This window comes from Oryx dammah, unplaced genomic scaffold (genome assembly GCF_014754425.2).
Source record: "Oryx dammah isolate SB20612 unplaced genomic scaffold, SCBI_Odam_1.1 HiC_scaffold_2, whole genome shotgun sequence".
Classification (NCBI taxonomy): Eukaryota; Metazoa; Chordata; class Mammalia; order Artiodactyla; family Bovidae; genus Oryx; species Oryx dammah.
The window spans coordinates 113402835-113423073 of record NW_024070186.1 but is presented as its reverse complement, the minus strand read 5'-3'; the positions used below and the strand labels follow the sequence as shown (position 1 = coordinate 113423073).

Sequence of the window (20239 nt, the reverse complement as noted above, 5' to 3'; positions counted from 1 at the left end):
TAGTGCTCTTTATGGAAGGAAGGCAGGCAGGTCAGTGTAGTGCTCTTCATGGTCACTGGAAAAACCCACTGCCAGGTGTGTGGGTTCGGCTGTAAGTTTTGAGGTTTTTGGACAACCCGGCTTTGATCCCTGGGTGGGGAAGATCCCTGGAGAAGGAAATGGCAACCCACTCCAGTATTCTTGCCCGGAGAATCCCCATGGACAGAGGAGTCTGGCAGGCTACAGACCATGGGGTTGCAAGAGTTGGACTTGGCTACTAAACCACCACCGCCAGTGAGTCAGAGATCTTAGAAGTCTGTTCACACACCCCGTGAGGCTCCTACAGGCATCTCTCCCTGAATCTTTGCCCCTTCCTGTCTCTGTTCCACACTTAGTAATGGAGATGAGAACAGAAGAGAAAGCACGAAGTGGGCTAGATTGCTAATTCCCAACAAACCATATTCTGGCTCACAGGGGAAATGATAAAGAAGACAATGAAAAGGGTCCAAATTCAGCACATTTTTTTGTCATTAGAATTCGAGGTGTGTTCATGTGACTCCTAAACTAACACATTACTCCACAGAAAATATCATGAAATTACCTCAGATGCTGTGAACTTGCTTCCTGAACTATCTAAGAGGAATAATTATTGTCTTTTTTTTTTTTTAAAAAAAGCACTCAAAGTTTGGCTTCACAATATCCTCAAATAGTTTGTTTTCTATTTTAATAGACTTGGAAGCCAAGTAATATTTTATACTTTATTTTGTCCTCGGATTATAATTTGATTTTCATGGCTTGGTGTCATATCCCACCATATTTATTTATCTTCCTTACAAGTAAATCAAGAGGTTTTTGCCATTCGGGGTATTTACCAAAGATGAGTTTTTTCTACTAGCCTCATACTACAGAAACCTAGAGTTTTAACTGGGAATTTTGTACTAAAAAAGTTTAAAACTGAGTCAATCCCTGAAGAGGTTAGGCTATTTCTGTTTGAATCTGGTGATTATAGAAGAAAACTGATTGGTTTTCTGTTTTAGGTTAATTCTCCATACAACTGATGATCATTCCTAGTTTCTCTTGTGAAGCCGTTTTCCTTTTTCCTGGCTGAGTCTGGATCCTGCTGCCCCGGCCCTTTCATCTATCTTCATTGTCATGCCCTGTCTTGTTTCGTAATACCCTTTCAAATGGTGGAGAGTTTGCTATGACGGCAAATAGTGGGACAGTGGAGTCCCCAGGTCACAGGCAGGGGCTATGGAACCTGCTCAGGGCAGCGTCTCTCTGGCATTTAGTGCCCATAGGTATCCACGCAGGTGGCTTGACAGCCGTGTGCATTTCTCAGGTGTTCAGGAACTTCTGAAATATGAGCCAGGTCATGGCTTCCATCATGTGGGAGTCCTGGTTCTTCTTTCTTTATTTTTTTCTTAGTTCTTCTCGAAGGGTCCTTTGAGTCTCTGCTCTCTGACCCTTCTGGGTCACTTGTCACCTCAGCCTTTTTTCCACTTTCTCTTGCTTTATATCCATGAATCCTCAGACATGTCCAGGACTAGGAGAAGTTTCTCTCCTACCTCAGGGGCTGCAGTGAGGATTCCTATCCCCTGTCTGAGAAGCCTCTCCTTGGTGGTACCGCTTGGCTTCCCAGGGCGTTTGCTTCCCTTTGGGCTGGCTGCCCGGTTCTGCCTTCTGACAGATACTTTTTTTTTGTCTCCTAGGGTGACACCTGTGGAAATGAAGCCGAGAAATAAGATCCGGTCTTGTTTATCAAAGCCAGCTTTTGCTTCTCTCCTGAGGTAAAAATACAAAAGAAACCGTGGCACACAAAATGTTCAAAAATGTGTTTGTAATTGTTCTCCACACTTGTTTGCTTTTTCTTCTGTGCAAATCTGAGCAATGTAAAATGGATACCCTATATTTAAGGAAGAGCTTGACTGTCCTATGTCTTTTTGTGCTTTTAGTCAGAACTCTGCATATATTTTAAGAAAAGGCATTGAAGAACTCAGTCAGACCAGTTTTCTTTTTACACAGGTGAGATTAGAGAGGTCTGGTTGTGTTTGATCATAAGAGTGCGCTGTCCTTTTAGGGTTTTATTTTCTCATCCTCGTTCCTATGTTATTTTCCACCCTTTTTATTTTGTGGTTTCTTCTGCCTTACCTCTAGGTTAAAGTTTACAGCAGAAATTTTCCTTTCACAATGAACTTCATAGAATGTAAATAATGATTGTTGATTATGGTTGTCAGGACTTGAAAATAATTTACTCTTCCATCCACAAATATTCCTTTTTCACCACAGCTTTGATAGCGTGCTGGTCAGAATGATTCCAGAAATAAATGACAATCAGGTCTGGGCATGTTGAACTGTGTAAACACATACAAGCTTTTCAGCATTTTTGTCTGTTAAGGATCGAAAATTCACATTGTCTTTTTTTTCCTTATTTCTTATATTATTGTACTGTCCTATCAACTTAAAAAATATTCACAGCCTAAAAGTTGAGAGTTATGATTTATATGGTGGGCATTTTTAGGACTTCAAGTCCAGGAGGCAGCATCTCAAGTAACCCTGAGAGAACTGCTTCAAGGAGGGAAAGCTAGGTTATATAGAAGTTTTGCAACAAAGGGCAGGGAGTCTGAATGTTAAAAGATTATTGTTAATTAAAGGAAAACCAGATATCTCAAGGAATTTGGTGCTTTTCTATGTATGTGAAGATGCAAGAGTCTGGGCCCACTGAAATCATTCCTTTGACATGCACCTTAGCTCTCTGGGGCTAATGTCCTGTGTTTTCACATCCTGAGTTCCCTCAGGGCTCACCAGTTCACCATCAGTGGTGGCTACAACCACTGATGACTAAGACATTATTTACTGGTATGGCAGGAAATGGTTCATTTCTCAGTATCCATGACTGGTTCTTAATCTTTAGAGGCCACCAATCCCTTTAAAATCAGCCAACTCTGGAATGCTTTAGAAACATAAAATATTTTTATGTCTAACTATGGGTGTGCCATGGCTACTTGTAGTCAATCCATGGGTGTGTGTCCAGTTAGGACCATTGCAAAACTAGAAGAGTGATTAAAAAATTTTTTTGTTTACCATGACCCATAGTAAGAAGTATATCTTGCCTTGGAACTTAGTGTTTGTACTAAGTTTATTTATAATAAAAAATAAACAATTTTTACCTCTCCTACTCCAGATACCCTATAATCTGTTCTATTCACTTTTTAAAAATGAGCTGATCTTGACTTGCAAAATTGACTTCATGAGCCACGAACGGTTGCAGACCACAGGTTTGGAATGCTTCTCTAGAATCAAGGTACTCTTTTATCTTTAGCTTTAGAGAAGAAAGGTATTTCCTTTCTGAGAAAACCCAAAGGGATTAAAATATTTATGAAAGACTGCTCAGCAGATGTGTAAGTCTGCACACCTGTCCTGTGAATAGTATTCCTTGGAGGCAGGGCTATCCTTTGCCGGTAGCCATTGGGAGAAGCTCTGCTGGGAAACCTGGCAGTGTTACCTGCGGTAAATGTGCTAGGACTGGACCCCTTTGCTTAGTGTTGAGGTTAGGCATGGTTTCAGCTTTGTTGGCTGAAACAAATGGGTTAGTAACTCCAGATAATAGTTACTTCACTTTTTTATAGCTTCAGTTTCTTTATCTTGTCAACTGAATAAAATTTTAAAAAGCACAACGTAAAAGTTGAGAATGTTTTACTTGGGAACCTTATTACCTTACTGTGGCTCAGCAGGTAAAGAATCCACCTGCAGTGCAGCAGACACAGGAGATGTGGGTTTGATCCTTGGGTCGGAAAGATCCCCTGGAGGAGGAAATGGCAACCCACTCCCGTATTCTTGCTTAAAAAAAAAATCCATGAACAGAGGAACCTGGTGGGCTACAGTCTGTGGGGTCACAAAGAGTTGGACACGACTGAGCGATAGAGCAGAGCACAAACACTAAGGACTGAAGCCTGAGATGGCAGCCTCTCAAATAGCTCTGAGGAATTCTTCCAAAGAGGTAAGGGAGGAGCCAGGATATAGAGTAGTTTTTACTGAAAAAGACAGACAGACATGTTGTCAAACATTAAAAGATGACTGCTAATCACAAAAACAGACATCTCAAGTTATTGATTTGCATGCTTTTCAATAGATAGGAAGATGCAGGAGTCTGGGTTTATTGAAATTATTCTTTTTGTTATGCACCATAACTGTCTAGGGCACTGTCTAAGACCAGTATTCTGTTTTTCTCCACTGTGAATTTCCCTCTGGGGCAGCTGTAGTTGCTGAAGGCTCACTGGCTTCAGCTTCCTTTGTTTACTGAAATGGTAGGTCACCTTTTTTGTCGACAGTCTAAATTGACTAGTAGAATTTACTTTTCTTTCTGGGCTTTTGTAGGAGTACCAAGAGCAGATATGTAATATGATCATTGTAATGTAATATAACCCACTGTAATATAATGTTTATACAATGTCATGTATAATTATTATAGATAAGGCTGATACTTATTGAGCCCCAACTATGTCTGAGACATGGTGCTATCAACTGGAAAAAAAAAAAGAAAAAGAAAAAACACACAACCTAAAAGTTGAGCATTATGTTTTATTTGGGGTGTTACTGAGGACTTAAGCTGGGGATACAGCCTCTCAGATGGCTCTGAGGGACTGTTCCAAAGAGGTATAGGAGAAGCCAGGATTTATAGGAGTTTTCGCAAAAACAACAAACCAATATCAGGGAGTCAAACATCAAAAGATTAGTGCTAATTAAACCAGACAGACATCTCAAGATAATGAATTCAGCCCTTTTCTATGTGTGGGAAGATGCAAGAGACTGGATTATTGAAGTTACTCCTTGGATATGCACCATAGCTATCAGGGACCAGTATCCTGTTTTTGTTTTTCTTCCTGAATTCCCGACAGAGTGCAGTTGGGGTTCAGATGGAGTAGCTGAAGGGTTAAAGGCTTCAACATCCTTTGTTTACTGAAATGGTAGGCCACATTCTTTGCTCACAGTGTTGAACAATTATTTTATTTAGAAATTTTAAGTCAGGAGACCTGACACTTGTCTTCCCAGAGCAGATCCCAAGCTTAGAGATCAACCCTGATACAGATAATGACCTTTTGAAACTGGCTGAGATCCCCCTCCCCAGGCTGCTAACACTTGTCACAACTGAATCTGACATACACACTCTTCTCAAGTAGGAAGGGGTGGTCTCTCAACTCTTTGCTTAGTCTGAATATGGTGTCAGTTCTCAGTTCAGCTCTGGAGATCTTGAGCTCCTGTGACTTGCCCAGGTTAGTAGTTCCTGAGTAGCAAAACCAGGATAAAGCTGAAGCTAATTCATCCTTACGCATGCATGCTCAGTTGCTTCAGTTGTGTCGGACTCTTGTGACCCCTGTGGACTGTAGCCCACCAGGCTCCTCTGTCCATGAGATTCTCCAGGCAAGAATACTGGAGTGGGTTGCCATGCCCTTCTCCGGAGGATGTTCCCAACCCAGGGGTTGAACCTATGCCTCCTGCACGAGAAGGTGGACTCTTTACCACTGAGCCACTGGGGAAGCGGTCATCCCTGTTCTAGTGCTTCTTATTTCCATTTTGTCATGTGGCCTCTGAAACCCCAGGGGCACTCTCATCTCCGCCTGCAGTTTATTTATTTAGGAAGAACAAAACTGGTAAAGGCGGAAAGAAGGGACCATGAAAAAACAGAGATGCCTCATGATACGTTCTTGACTGAGAGAGTACCCGAGTATAGAAGCGGGGCAGGGAAGCAATAAGAAGACACCTGTCATTCTTGAGTATATTTTTAATTTAATGACATCAGGAGAGAGTTCATTTCTAGTTACCTCTAGCTTTTAGTGTATTTTAATTTTCACTGCTGACAACAGCTTCATATATATGGTATCTTTTCTTTGGAGGGTGGATCAGCATTTATACTTTTATTTTCCCTCATTTGTTCTTTTGTTTCTTCCTGTAGATGGCTGTCATTGGGGTTCACTTGTATTTAAATTTTGTGTCCTCTCCCTCAAGCTGTTACATAATTTTGGGTTTACTACCTGGAAAGCATTTCCATTCTGGGTGTGCAGTTCCATTGCCTATCCTATTCTATGTAACATTTAAATAGTGTTTAAGATGATTTTGAAAGAATCTTAAAAATAATTATATGTTCATTTTATAGTCAATATAACGATAGGAATGACATACTACAGTTTTTTACAGTTGTGATTTTAAAAACCTGCAAATATTATACACACTTGGGAAAATCATTCTTCATCCTTTTCTTCCAGGCATCATCAGTTTCACCCTTTTCTGTGTGCAGCGAATTTTAAAAATACTGCTTCCTTCTACGGTAGCGATAAGTTTGATTTGCCCTATGGGATAAGAGCATCAGGTCAGTAATATTATTCTTACCCTGCCCTAATCCTATGACTGGTGTTTGATGTGAACCATATGTTTTTATATAATTTTAAGGTCTTTTAATCATTTTGTTTCATAGTGATTCCTAAGGATGTGATTTTTGAGATTGGGTGAAAGGAATTATATTTTAATATGTAAATCCCCATTCCTTTTGAGTCAGTGTAGAATAAAAGAATGAAGAGAGGTAGATTTTTGTTGTTGTTGTTGAGAAACTGTTTTTCCTGCTTTTGTTTTACCACCGTAATTCGTGAGTTCCATGCCTTACTTTATTCCAGCTGAGAATTAACAAGACAATTCTGTGGGTTGACTTCCTCCTATCTCCCGTGTTGCCTCTTTACCTAGGAGTTTTGTGTCATCAGTAAGCTCTAGATCCTTGGGCAGTCTTTTAATTTAATCAGAGAATATTTTGTTTTTGCTAAATTTAGAGAGAATTGCTCCATCCTCTAATGAGGAAACAATTTTCCCTCTGCTTACTGACCACTGCTTTGCTTTACATTCTAGATTTTTGAGAAATCCTGAAAGCCTTTTAGGTGACAAGTCTATCGTTTCCTGAGTTAGATTTTCTTTATTTAGCTGATCCTGTGTGTGTATTTAGAATACATTGTAGAGAGTTTGATAAGTTTAAACTTGCAGAATATTGAGTTGTATATCAATATCATTTTCTGAATCATCTGATATGGTAATTTTTGGTTATGATTATTTTCAGATTAATCATATTATTTTTCTGGGATTTTTGGAAAGTGTCCTTAGAGTGTTTATATTTTAGGTGGCCCTGTTAAGTAGTACTGACCAGTTGCAGTTGTATCATGAATTTTCACCAGGAAATAAATCATAGGTAATCATACCAATTTGAAGTGGATTTGGGGGAGGGCAGAGGATAAAGCGGTTTACCAGGAAGTCATGATTGACCTGGGAAGTCATGATTGCTTTTATTCCTAATACTCCACTTATTTTCTAGCCACACACTTTCGACTTGCTCTTTGGAAACTGCCAAATTGTGATCTCTTTGATGAGTTTGACAAGTGAGTTTGTTTTCTTGCTTCTGTTTTACTTTTAGCTTTAGCTAAGTTTTAGTACAAAATATGTACTTCAGTGTAACATATATTCACTTAGGAAGATTCCATAGCTTTTTGTGCATAACTAAAATGCCTAGGAGTTATTTCTGTGGCACTTGAAGTAACAAACTACAAATATAATTTAGACATTGCATAATTGTTGGCTCAAAATTGCAGACAGTCTTGATGACACACCATGCTAGTGCCAAGTCAGGGCATTTTTAACCCACAGTCATCTTTTCTAAGTTGTTGTTACTGAAGAATTAATTCATACTCCCTGTTGATCAGCTCACAGCCTCCCTCCACGGTCCCCATACCTTCCCGTACACGCTCTAAATTGCTCGATCATGAGAATCTTTTCTGTTTCACTTGAATATTGGATTTCAGAAACAGCTCTCTTCCTTTTATTCAGAATTGTATTTGAAGGACATGAACGATGTGCTTAGACACACATTTTCTGGCAACAAAAGGCAGTTTAGTTTTTAGAAAATTTGGGTGTTCAGTTACCTCTTAGGAACTGAGTTGCCTAAGACAGACTTCTTAGCAAGTCGACTTATTTTACAGAAATGGGCTTATTTCCCTCAGTTTTAAACTGAATTTTGGAATTTAGCTGGTTGTCCAGTGGGATAAAAAGGGTGACCTGCAGATGTGAGACCTCTATTAAAAAGGAAAATGGGAAGAATTCCCTTCTTATCCAGGAGAATAGAGGCACTTTTTGATACATACAGAAATGATGGTAGTGGATAAAAGTGTGAAATTGGAGATAGTTCACAAGACCGCACTGGAGGAGCAGTGCCAGATTTTGTCTGAACTTATCTTTTTTCTCTGTCAGGGACCCAGATGATTGAGGTGTAATTTATGTAATAATGTTGATTCATCTCAGATTATACTGTTTATAATTTGAAACGATGCCATCAACCTAATCACTTTCAATTTTTATTGCATATCCACAGCAGCCATATATATTTTTTTCCTGATGTTTATATAACTCTTATCTGTAGAGTATTGTTTTATGCCGACCTTTGGCATGTGTGCTTTTTATCAGTTCTCTCCAGTGTTTACAACCACACAGCAGAGTATGCTTGATGATCTTCATTTTTAAAATCGAGAAACTGAGGCTAGGCAAATCCATGTCGTTTGTTATAGTTGGTGAATGTCAGAGCCAAGATGTGAACCTGGATGGGTCTATCCAGGGCTGGATGTTTAAGAGTGATAGTGGTTATGTCTTAAATAATTGTAGCAAGTATCTGCAAATCTTTGAAAAACTCTTTGTCCCTGTAAATGTGAGATATTGTCAGGATTCTAGATGGTATGTGACTGGAGGTTTTGTTCTGGCCTGGTCTCTATCTCAGAACTGTTGTTTAGTTGCTCAGTTGTATCCGATTCTTTGTGACCCCATGGACTGCAGCATGCCAGGCTTCCCAGTCCTTTACTAGCTCCTGAAGTTTGCTCAAACTCATATTTATTGAGTTGGTGATGGTATCTAACCATCTCATCCTCTGATGCCCTCTTCTCCTTTTGTCTTCAATCTTTTCCAGCATCAGGGTCTTTCCAATGAGTTGGCTCTTTTCATCAGGTGGCCAAAGTGTTGGCACTTCAACTTCAGCATCAGTCCTTCCAATGAATATTCAGGACTGATTTCCTTTAGAATTGACTGGTTTGATCTCCTTACTTTCCAAGGGACTCTCAAAAGTCTTCTCCAACACCACAGTTTGAAAGCACCAATTCTTTGGTGCTCAGCTTTCTTTATGGTCCAACTCTCACACCTATGCATGACTACTGGAAAAACCATAGCTTTGACTAGACAGACCTTTGTTGGCAAAGTGATGCCTCTGCTCTTTAATACATTGTCTAGGTTGGTTTGTAATAGCTTAAAACTCTCTATGCTTTATTTAGTTGCTTTCAGAGCCACTCTCTACACAAGTGTTCATCATCTGTATGTACCTCAGCCAGGCTACTTCCTCTCTCCTTGCTGACTTGGTCTGGCTCTTCCCCACACTTCCTCCTTTCTCATAGGGAGTGCCCCCCAACGCCCACCATCAACCCACGTCAAGTTCTTAGTGTCACCTGCACTGGGAGGGAGGCGGGTGTGGGTGGGGATGAAGGATTGCAAATCATGTTGATGGTACAAGGGTTCTTGGATCTGAACTTGTTAAGAGATGGAAGTCACATCAGTGTACAGACAGAAACCATTCAGGTGTGGAGTGAATGGTGAATATCCCTGTTGGGGCCTCCCAGAGTGAGCATAGTGATGGACACTCAGCACTGCTCAATTGCTTGTTTGACATTTCCAAAGTTGGTCCCTAGAGATGTCAGAAAGAGTGTTTTGAAAGTAAATAAGAATATACTTGTGACGAAATTATCTTCTTTTACATATTGACTTTTAGGAGGAGTTCACATGTAATAATAAATTTGACCTACATTCTAAGTACGTCCTTCTACATTTGTCTGAAACCCACAGTACAACCCAAAGATCGTAGCAGGCCTCAGCCCATGCCCAAGTTTATATTTTAAGTAAACTCCAGCAAAGCAGAATACACTTAACTGCCAACTGCTGCCTCAGAGTCTCCTTAGTCTGTCCCTTGAGTGACCTTTATATGGTTCTCATTTCTCCTCTTTGCCTGGGAAAATGCTCTAGAAGAAAGAGGTCTGAGAACAGTCGGTCTTCTCAGGCTGAGAATCTGGACCCCCTCTTAGTTGAGGAGTCCTCCCGGAGCCTGCTCCGTGGATCTGGGAGCTGTGGCCCACGTGTATTAGGAGGGGTCTGTGGGTGCACTTTGTAGGATTCTGTGGGTCAGAGAGGAGATGGGCTCAGGTGGAGAGGCAAGAACCTCCTTTTCAAGTCCCTTCCCCCTTTGGCTTTTCCTTTCACCCTCTGTCCTCTCTGTCCTCCCAGAAAGCTTCAGATACTTTTTCATCGTTTCAGATCTGAATTCTTTGCTTACCCCATGTAGCAAGCACGATCTCTTAGTTGGGGTAGATTTCTTTTCTGTTTTTTTTTTTTGGCTGCTCTACCTGGCTTGCAGGATTTTAGTTCCCCAGGGAGGGATTGAACTTTCACCCTCTGCAGTGCAAGCACTGTCCTAGGGACATCCTGGGATAGATTACACTGTGAATGAGAAAACTCCAAATATCAGTTCCATTTATACGATACAAATTTTCCTCTTTCTGACAATTGGCATGTAAATGAAGTCTGCATATAAGCATTCTCAGACCAGCTCAGTGACCAAGGCTTCTCTATTGTGACTGTTATTCCTCCCTATGGTCCATTCTGATAGTTGGACTTTGACCAGTCAAATGTGCATTCTAGCCAGTAGAGGGGACAAAGGAGGAAGGGCATGCCCCTAGCCATTGAGACTTGCCTCCTTCTTTAAGGCCATTTCCCCAAAATTACATACATCCAGTGATGTGCTGGAGCTAGTTGGTACCAACTTGTGATAGCTGGCGTTCTTCCCAACTCTGTGTCCAATGCCATCAAGGTGAAGATAGCCATGTGGGAATGTATACCATGGAAAATGGCAGTGCTTACAAACCAAGGCTCCCCATCATCTCCCTGTCTCCCAAAGAGGACTAATTGTTTAAAAAAAAAAAAAATTGCTGGCAGCCACCAATTATATCCCACTGGCTAGAGGTATAATCACAGGGGCACACCTCGCAGGGAGGTGGACTGAAAAGTGTAGCCTCTATTCTAGGTGGCTGTGTGCCCACCTAATGAAACATAATTATTGAGTGGCAACTAACAGTCTTTGTCAGTGTTGTCTACCATTTTCTGTTTCTGTGCCTGGAAATATTCAAGATTCTAAAGTCAGTTATATAACACTATACCAACCTAGCTCACTTGAAGCAGCCAATTGTGGTTTGTCTCTTGGAGATGAAAGCTGTTGAAAAATGTTGATGTTGCAGTTCATTCAGAGGTGGAGTTTCTTACAGAGGTCTTTTTTATGCCATCTTTGTAGGTAACGTGAGTAAAGTAACTCAGTGAGCCAGATCAGCCTTTTTCTAAAGTTAGTACCATGAAGAACTTGGGCCAGAATTAGAGGGGAGGGAACAGGAGTGTGTGTTTGGCCATAACTCTGTGTGGAAGAGCCTTGGAGTTGTAACAATTCCATGCTTGTTCTTTGTTCTACTTCCATGCTTCCCTAACCTCTTTGCCCCCACCACTAACACTGCTCCCCACCAACCTGTTCTTTTTCAGAGTTTTTGGTCACTTAGCAAAAATTGTAATAATTGGCCTCTCCTCTTCAAATTACATCTATTATATTTTCATTATATGAAAAGTATTCATTTTAGAAAAAATATTCATTCTAGAAAATTGCCTTTCTCCATGATTTTGTGACAGTTCTCAATTATTCCTGTGAAAAGATGAGAACACACAATAGGCCATTTGCGTCCCCCATTCTTATTTTATTTGTTTATCTTTTTGGTATGTGGTTTTTTAAAATTGAAATATAATTGCTTTACAATGTTGCATTTCTGCTACACAATATCATGAGTCAGCTATATGTATACATATATCCCCTTCCTCTTGAGTCTCCCTCCCACCCTCTGCCCCATTCTACCTCTCTAGGTCATCACAGAGCACCGAGCTGAGCTCCCTGTGTTATACAGCAGCTTCTCACTAGCTATCAGTTTTATCCATAGTACTGTATATATGTCAACACTCTCTGTCAGTTTGTCCCCCCTCCACCCCCTTGCTGTGTCCACAAGTTCATTCTTTACATCTGCACGTCTGTTCCTGCCCTGCAAATGTGTTCATCAGTACCATTTTTCTAGAATCCATATATATGTGTTAATATATGATGTCTGTTTTTCTCTTTCTGACTTAATTCACTCTGTATGACAGACTCTAGGTTCATCCATATCACTTCCACTGACTCAACTTCATTCCTTTTTATGGCTGAGTAATATTCCTTTGTGTGTATATATACTGTACCTTCCTTATCCATTATCTGTTGATGGACCTCTAGGCTGCTTCCATGTCTTGGCTATTGTAAACAGCGCTGTAATGAACATTGAGGGTACATGCATCCCATAGGTTTCTGGTCATTGTTTTTGTTTTCATTTATTTCTATGTATTTTTATTTCCTACTTAGTCTCTGTAGTAGTCACTTGGTTATTTAGCAGTGCATTGTTTAGCCTCCATGTTTTTGTATTTTTTATAGTTTTGTTCCTTAGATTAATTTCTAATCTCATAGTATTGTGGTCAGAAAAGATGCTTGATACTGTTTCAGTTTTATTAAATCTTCTGAGACTTGATTTGTGACCCAAGACGTAGTCTATCCTGGAGAATGTTCCATGGTACTAGAGAAGAAGTGTATTCACCACTTTCGGGTAGAATGTCCAAAATTATCCATTAAATCTATCTAGTCTGTTGAGTCACTTAGAGCTTGTATTTCCTTATTTATTTTGTATGGATGATCTGTCCGTGGGTGTAACGGGGGTGCTAAAGTCCCTCACTATTATTGTGTTACTGTTGATGTCTCCTTTTATGGTTATTAGCATTTGCCATATGTATTGAGGTGCTCCTATGTTGAGTGCATAAATATTTGTAATTGTTATGTCTTCTTGGTTCGATCCTTGAGGTATGTGTATCCTTGAGGTATGTGTTTTTAATGGAAGGTTAGTAATCTTGGGCTTTTTCCTTTATATTCTTTCTGGGTTTCTCTCCTGAGCAGTGGTCCAACAGGTTGGGATGGGGTGAAGGTTGAGGTTGCTGAACCATTCCCTGAAGACTCCCAGTTACCTGAGCTCCCTGTCCCTGTTCAGTTGTGTGGACTGGGTCTGTGCTATGCTAAGTCACTTTAGTCCTGTCTGACTCTTTGCAACCCCATGGACTGGAGCCTGCCAGGCTCCTCTGTCCATGGGGATTCTCCAGGTAGGAATACTGAAGTGGGTTGCCATGCCTTCTTCCAGGGGATCTTTCCCACCCAGGGATCGAACCTGTGTCTCTTGGATCTCCTGCATTGGCAAGTGGGTTCTTTACCACTAGTGCCACCTGGGAAGCCTGTGGACTGGGAGCCAGACCCCAAAGCATGGTAAAGTCACAGAGTGGGTCAGAGGCAGGAAGGATGGAGACCACTAGTCCAGTTCCCTCATTATGAAGATGAGAGCACTGAGGTCCATTAGAGGTTAGGAGGTCTCTAGACTTGCGCTCCTCTCTATTTCCTCCCTCTGCATTTTAACAGAAGACTCCACAATTAATGTCTTAGATTGAGTGTCATCTGAAGAGGTAAGGGAAAGAAAACACTATAACTGTGAATTCTGTTTGATATATTCTTTAGAATTTCCAGGGCTGTAAGAAATCCCCCACCATTATTTAATGTGGCTTCTGTCTTTATCCTTAACCTCAAACCATTTAGAAAAAAAATATTTAAGACTGCATTGGGTATTAGTTGCAGCATGTGAGGTCTTCTTGCATCATGCAGGATCTTTTGTTGTGGTGCAGAAGCTCTCTGGTTGCAGTTCCCGGGACTCCAGAGATCGTGGGCTTAGTAATTACAGTATTCAGGCTTAGTTGCTCCATGGCATGTGGAATCTTAGTTCCTTGACCAGGCAGATTCTTAACCACTGGACCACCAGGGAAGTCCTGACCTCAAACCATTTTTAATATTTTCATAGGGTTAAACTAAAACATCTCTATGTTACATATATATAATCACAAGGGATTTGATTGATACCTGAATGGTCTAGTGGTTTTCTCTTCAATTTAAGTCTGAATTTTGCAATAAAGTGTTCATGATCTGAGCCACAGTCAGCTCCCGGTCTTATTTTTGCTGACTGTAAGGAGTTTCTCCATATTTGGCTGCAAAGAATATAATCAATCTGATTTTGGTATTGACCATTTGGTAATGTTCACGTGTAGAATAGTCTCTTGTATTGTTGGAAAAGGGTGTTTGCTGTGACCAGTGCATTTTGCAGAAAGTGAAGAAGAACTAAAGAGCCTGTTGATAAAAGTGAAAGAGGAGAGTGACAAAACTAGCTTAAAACTCAACATTCAGAAGACTAAGACCATGGCATCTGGTCCCATCACTTCATGGTAAATAAATCGGGAAATAATGGAAACAGTGAGAGACTTTATTTTTGGGGGCTCCAAAATCACTGCAGATGGTGACTGCAGCCATGAAATTAAAAGATGCTTGTTGCTTGGAAGAATAGCTATGACCAACCTAGACAGCATATTAAAAAGCAGAGATATTACTTTGCTGACAAAAGTCCATCTAATCAAAGCTGTGGTCTTTCCATTAGTCATGTGTGGATGTGAGAGTTGGACTATAAAGAAAGCTGAACGCTGAAGAATTGATGCTTTTGAACTGTGGTGTTGGAGAAGACTCTTGAGAGTCTCTTGGACTGCAAGGAGATCCAACCAGGCCATCCTAAAGGAAATCAGTCCTGAATATTCATTGGAAGGTCTGACGCTAAAGCTGAAACTCCAGTACTTTGGCCACCTGATGCAAATAACTGACTTATTGGAAAAGACCCTGGTGCTGGGAAAGACTGAAGGCGGGAGGAGAAGGGTCTGACAGAGGATAAGAAGATTGGATGTCATCACCAACCTGATGGACATGAGTTTGAGCAAGCTCCAGGAGTTGGTGATGGACAGGGAGGCCTGGCATGCTGCGATTCATGGGGTCGCAAAGAGTTGGACACAACTGAGTGACTGAACTGATGTTGCATGTGTAAATTTATTGAAATAGAACTATATTCAAGTTTTTTCCTCTTAAATGATCTGGATAGAATCTTCTCTGAATAGGTAGTACTGAAAAAGTTTTCTCAACTGTTATCCGAAAGATCATGCACAGTAAATATGTCAGTTGGCCTTCTCTGTAATTTCACCTCCAGCCAGAGGATCCTAAATGTGGGAAAGAAAAAGTCTCAAAGAAATGTTGAGAAACCATTTTCTTTCCCCCTTAAGGTGAAATTTACCTAAGATAAATGAACCATTTTAAAGAGAACAGGTCAGTGGCATTTAATACAGTCACAATATTATGCAGCCACCACCCCTAGCTAGTTCCAAAAAGACAAACCATTTTAAAACAATTATTAGAGTAACCTTTTGTGTTTGCTTTGTTTTTTCATGTTCCTTCTTTTCTGGGAATACTCAAACTAGCTGTCTGGCTAGAACTTCAGCAGCAGAGAAGTGACAGGAATGATGAGGTGACAGATGATAAGGACAGAAAAGGATAGGTTAGGAAGCAATTTGTTTTATTCCTTTGTGAGGGAGTGGGGAGGGCAAGTGGTGGGCATGGGCCATCTAAAATAGAGGAGGCAGCATAGTGAAAAATTGCCAGAGCCAGCAGGGCAGTTGTAACTTTCCTGTGATCTTGAGCAAATTTCTGAATTTCTGAACCTTGGTTTCTTATAAAAGAGGAGGCAGAACTGCATATGTACATTATACCAGAGTTAGTTTTGCTAGTTAATCTTTGTGAGGGTGAGCATTATGCAATAGTTAAGTCTGTGTAACCACTGGAAGAAACTGCGTAAAGGGTACGCAGGACTTCTCAGTAGTATTTTTGCAACTTCCTGTGAGTCTAGAATTAGTGGGTTGCCATTTGCTTCTCCAGTGCATGAAAATGAAGTTGCTCAGTTGTGTCCGACCCTCAGTGACCCCATGGACTGCAGCCTTCCAGGCTCCTCTGTCCATGGGATTTTCCAGGCAAGAGTTCTGGAGTGGGGTGCCATTGCCTTCTCCGTATTTCAAAATAGAAAGCTTAAATTGCAAACATATGACCACCTGAAACTTGTACATGAATGTTCATAGCAACATCGTTCATAATAGCCCCAGAGTGGAAACAGTGGAAAGGTCCAGCCTCTGCTGAATGGATAAATTAAATGTACATCCACATGATGGAATATAATTCAGTCATAACAAGCAGTGTAGTACTGATTCGTGCTCCCGCATGAAGGAAACCTGAAGACATTTTGCTCAGTTCAGTGAGGGAGATCAGTCACAAAAGATCGCATGTTTGTATGACTGCATTTACTGTTCGTGACTACCATTTCCAGGTGGTGCAGTGGTAAAGTAATCCACCTGCCAGTACAGGAGATGCAAAGAGATGAGGGTTTGATCCCTGGGTTGGGAAGATCCTTGAATAGGAAATGACAACCCATTCCAGTATTCTTGCCTGGTAAATTCCATGGACAGAGGAGCCTGACAGGCTACAGTCCATGGGGTTGCAAAGAGGTGGACACAACTGAGCTCAAGAGCATGTCAACATGTCTACTGTACAGGAAATGGGCAGAATAAACAAATCAACTGTAGATAGAAAGTAGATTAGTTGAGCCACTGACAAGGGTGAGGGTGGCAGTGGAGTAACCCCTGCTGGCTGTGGGGTGTCTTTGCGGGGAGATGAAAATGTTCTTGGTTGGATAATGGTGATTGTGGCACAGCTTTGTGAATGCTAAGAACCTGCTGAATTTTATTATTTAAAAGGGTGAATTTTGTGGCATGTGAATTATATTTTAATAAAAAAATGTTTTAAAAAGGAGGGGGATGGTTGAGGTATCCTCTAGATTCCTTTCCAGCTGCTTTGTTCAGAGGGCACAGTGATGCCCCAATTAGAACAAATGTTTAGGAATAACAGACTCTAGTTCTCTTGCCGTATTTGCCCTGTGCTATCACTGTTGATTTCTCAGGACTCAAGTTTCTCACTATTCTCCAAAGCACAGCCCATGCAGGGTGGCCATATATATATATATATATATAGACACACACATATATATATATTTATATTTTCATAAATGTCAGTAATTGAAGATATTTTAAGGGAATTGCATCTCAAAGAAGCGGTACTTAGAATGTGCCCCTGTAATGAGGTCCTGACCCTTCCTGGCTGTCCGTGGAGCTCCTTAGCACCCGCTTGAACCCTGGCCCTGAGGGCTGTTCCCTTTCCCTCAGTGGGAGTGCCTCCTTCCACAGCCAGAGCAGTGGAAACCCTGAATTACAGAATCTTAGCCCTCACTTAAAATACATGAGCCAGATCTCCACTCCCAACCATCACCGTCGCATTCTGCAAAGAGTGCCTGAATCCTGCACAGGTGGTTATAGAGTAACTCAACATAAATATCTCACTTAATGTAAGCACTGTGTTAAGTCAGTTGCATGTTAAACAGATGGGGAATTTGTGAAAGTTGCCTAGTTGCTCAGTTAGGCAGAATGAATTATGTCAGCATCAGCAGAGCTGGGTTAGATTGGCAGTCAGCTAGGACAGGAACATGGCCTTTGACAACTTAAGATGTCAGCAGTGTATTTATTAAAAAAAAAAAAAAGCCCAAGCTCTATAAGAAATATTCTGGACATCTTCCAATCTCACAGTGTCTTTACATGGCAGCATTTTCAACCAGGAGGAAGACTTGAGACTGAGGGGAGGTTGATATTCTGCTTCAACAAAGTGAACCATACATGGCAAAGAGAAACATAAGTGTGTTTTATAGCACCGTGGTCAGATGTTGGATGGAGCGAGATATAGAAACCATGGGACACATGCTAGGGGTAATGGCTCCATGTAACATAGATCAGCAACATTCCAGACCTCAGTAAGGGGACTTCCCTGGTGCGCTAGTGGTAGAGAATCCGCCTACCAATGCAGGAGGTGCGGAAGGTGTGGGTTCGATCCCTGGATAGGGAAGATCCCCTGGAGGAGGAAATGGCAACCCACTCCAGTATTCTTGCCTGGAAAATTCCATGGGTAGAGATGTCTGGTGGGCTACATCCACGGGGTCACGAAGAGTTGGACTCGACTGAGAGACTGAGCACGCACACAGACCTCAGTGATTTCCTTACTTCATAAAAGGGCATACTGAGACTCAGGAGTTTCCATCACAAGACCAGGGTCCCAGAGATGCTGACGGCGGGGCCAGAGCTAGCAACGAGCCCTCCACCCCAGCCCATTGCACAGGCTTGCGAGTGACACTCTTCCTAAGAGTGATCTGAACTCAGCGGATGTTTATTATATCCCATATCTAAAGATGTGTGGGTTCAGGTCCACAGATTTGTGGATCCAGCTCATAGGGCAGCCATGTATGGCTGCACAGACTGGATTGCACAAACCCAGGGCTGCCGACGTGCACATGTAGTTGTCTGGATGGTACCTTTGTATTTGGACTGTGTGCCATCTTACAGCTGTGTGTACTGGCTCTGGTTACAGGGTTGAATCTGTGGCTCAGTGACGTCAGGGCAGCTTCTTGGTGGTTCTCTCTGTCTCTCTCAGGTTTGAGATGACTACAGCTGCTCTAGCCTTATCATCAGTATCTAAGTGGAAAGGAAGGGATGGCTAGAACGAAACTGTTCTGTTCAAACCGTTCTCTTCCTGAGGGTAAAGTGTTTCCCAGAGCATCTAACAGATTTCCCTAATATCTGATTGCCCAGGGATGGGTCACATGGCCACAACTAAACCAACCTTGGCCCAAGAATATGTTCACCACTGTTAGGCTTGTGAAAGCAAGGCTCTGCCAGCAGGCACAGGGGTAACGGGAATATGACAAGTGGGATCTGCCATGATTGTTACATTGAAGATAGAATGATATATTTTAATGTATATGATGCTGCTAAAGGGACAAATGAATATCGTAAAGCATTCAGAAAAGACAGATCATAGATCACTGGAAGTGGACAGTTCAAATTTACTTCGCCGATATTGATGGCTGATGTTTCACTGCATAAGTTAGTAACTTTTCCGGATTTGCCTGACTGATAGAGAAATGTGTCTTTTACCTACAGGAAGTGTAAGCTCTTACCATTACTGTCTCAGCAGTTTTCTAGATTTTTCATTAACAGGTTCAGGCAGTCCGGAATTATTTTGTTTTCTGGGTAAGCAATTTAGAGGCACATGAATTTCTCTGTTTCCAGGATAGAGGAAGGAAGAACAGATATCTGTTTCTCCAGATACAAAGTCACGCTTAAAGTGACAACCAAAGCAGTTTCTGAAATGTACAACTTGTGAATCAGGAAATTTCAGATTAGAGGATGCAGAAATATAAATGATACTGTTCTTGCCCTTTAGGGACTCACAGTTCACTGCAGCTGTTTGTGCATGGTGCGCCCAGTCGTGTCCGACTCTGCGGCCCCAAGGACTGCAGCCTGCCGGGCTCCTCTGGCCATGGAATTCTCCAGGCAAGAATACTGGAGTGGATTGCCATTTCCTCCTCCAGAATCTTCCTGACCCAGGGATTGACCCACCATCTCTTGCATCTCCTGCATTGGCAGGTGGATTTTTTAACTACTCGCACAACCTGGGAAGCCTGTGTTAATTAAATAACGTAAAGTAAAGAGAGTCACCCAAAGGTCACTGAAAATTATTGATTCATGCCACGGAAACAAGGCCAGGAGCCCAGGCCAGAGGATGAAGCCATGGATAGGGTGAATCACTCCTTTGATAACATGAGGGTACCTTCTGGGGAGAGAGGGAAGCAGTGAGTAACAAGGTGTGAGGTTCAGACTGTACCTGTTCCATTGTGCATTTCCTAGTGTCACGGGGGCATTATGAGTCTCCGCTGCAGAGAAGATGTTATTGCCAAAGAGTAGTCTTAGGCACATCCCTAATGAAGTTTCTAGTGTCATATATGATATGATATTCCAAAAAAAAATAGTGTGGATCTTTGCCGTATCCCTTGCTGGGAGGAAAAGGAAAATTCCATTGATAAGGTTTACTTTTAAAGACATCAGTAAACTTTTCCCATGGTGAAGGGCCTTCCCCCATTCCACCTGCCCTCTGCAAAGCCAACAGAGAAGAAAACAGTGACATTTCTAAAGTGTGTAACCTTGGCAGTATAAAGCATCTTTGGAACTGGAGTTCTCTTGGGTGAGACAGTGTCCATAT

The 20239-nt window shown here is 41.5% G+C and overlaps 1 protein-coding gene across 9 annotated transcripts in view; it reads left to right on the top strand.

Annotated features, from left to right (window-relative positions):
• Nucleotides 1-20239, top strand: part of ST3GAL6 (ST3 beta-galactoside alpha-2,3-sialyltransferase 6) — an 87125-nt gene that overhangs the window by 51475 nt on the left and 15411 nt on the right. For 7 of the 9 annotated variants that reach the window (XR_005718639.1, XR_005718638.1, XR_005718632.1 and 4 more), the window contains 3 exons: nt 1689-1766; nt 6240-6343; nt 7328-7391. Coding sequence is in view for 1 of the 9 variants with exons in the window: in XM_040226170.1 (XP_040082104.1) it covers nt 1689-1766; nt 6240-6343; nt 7328-7391 (246 nt within the window). In the remaining 8 variants the exon portion in view is untranslated. Of the gene's footprint in view, nt 1-1688; nt 1767-1931; nt 2002-6239; nt 6344-7327; nt 7392-20239 lie in introns of those variants that run through there. The other 2 variants (XR_005718641.1, XR_005718640.1) reach the window with 1 other exon arrangement.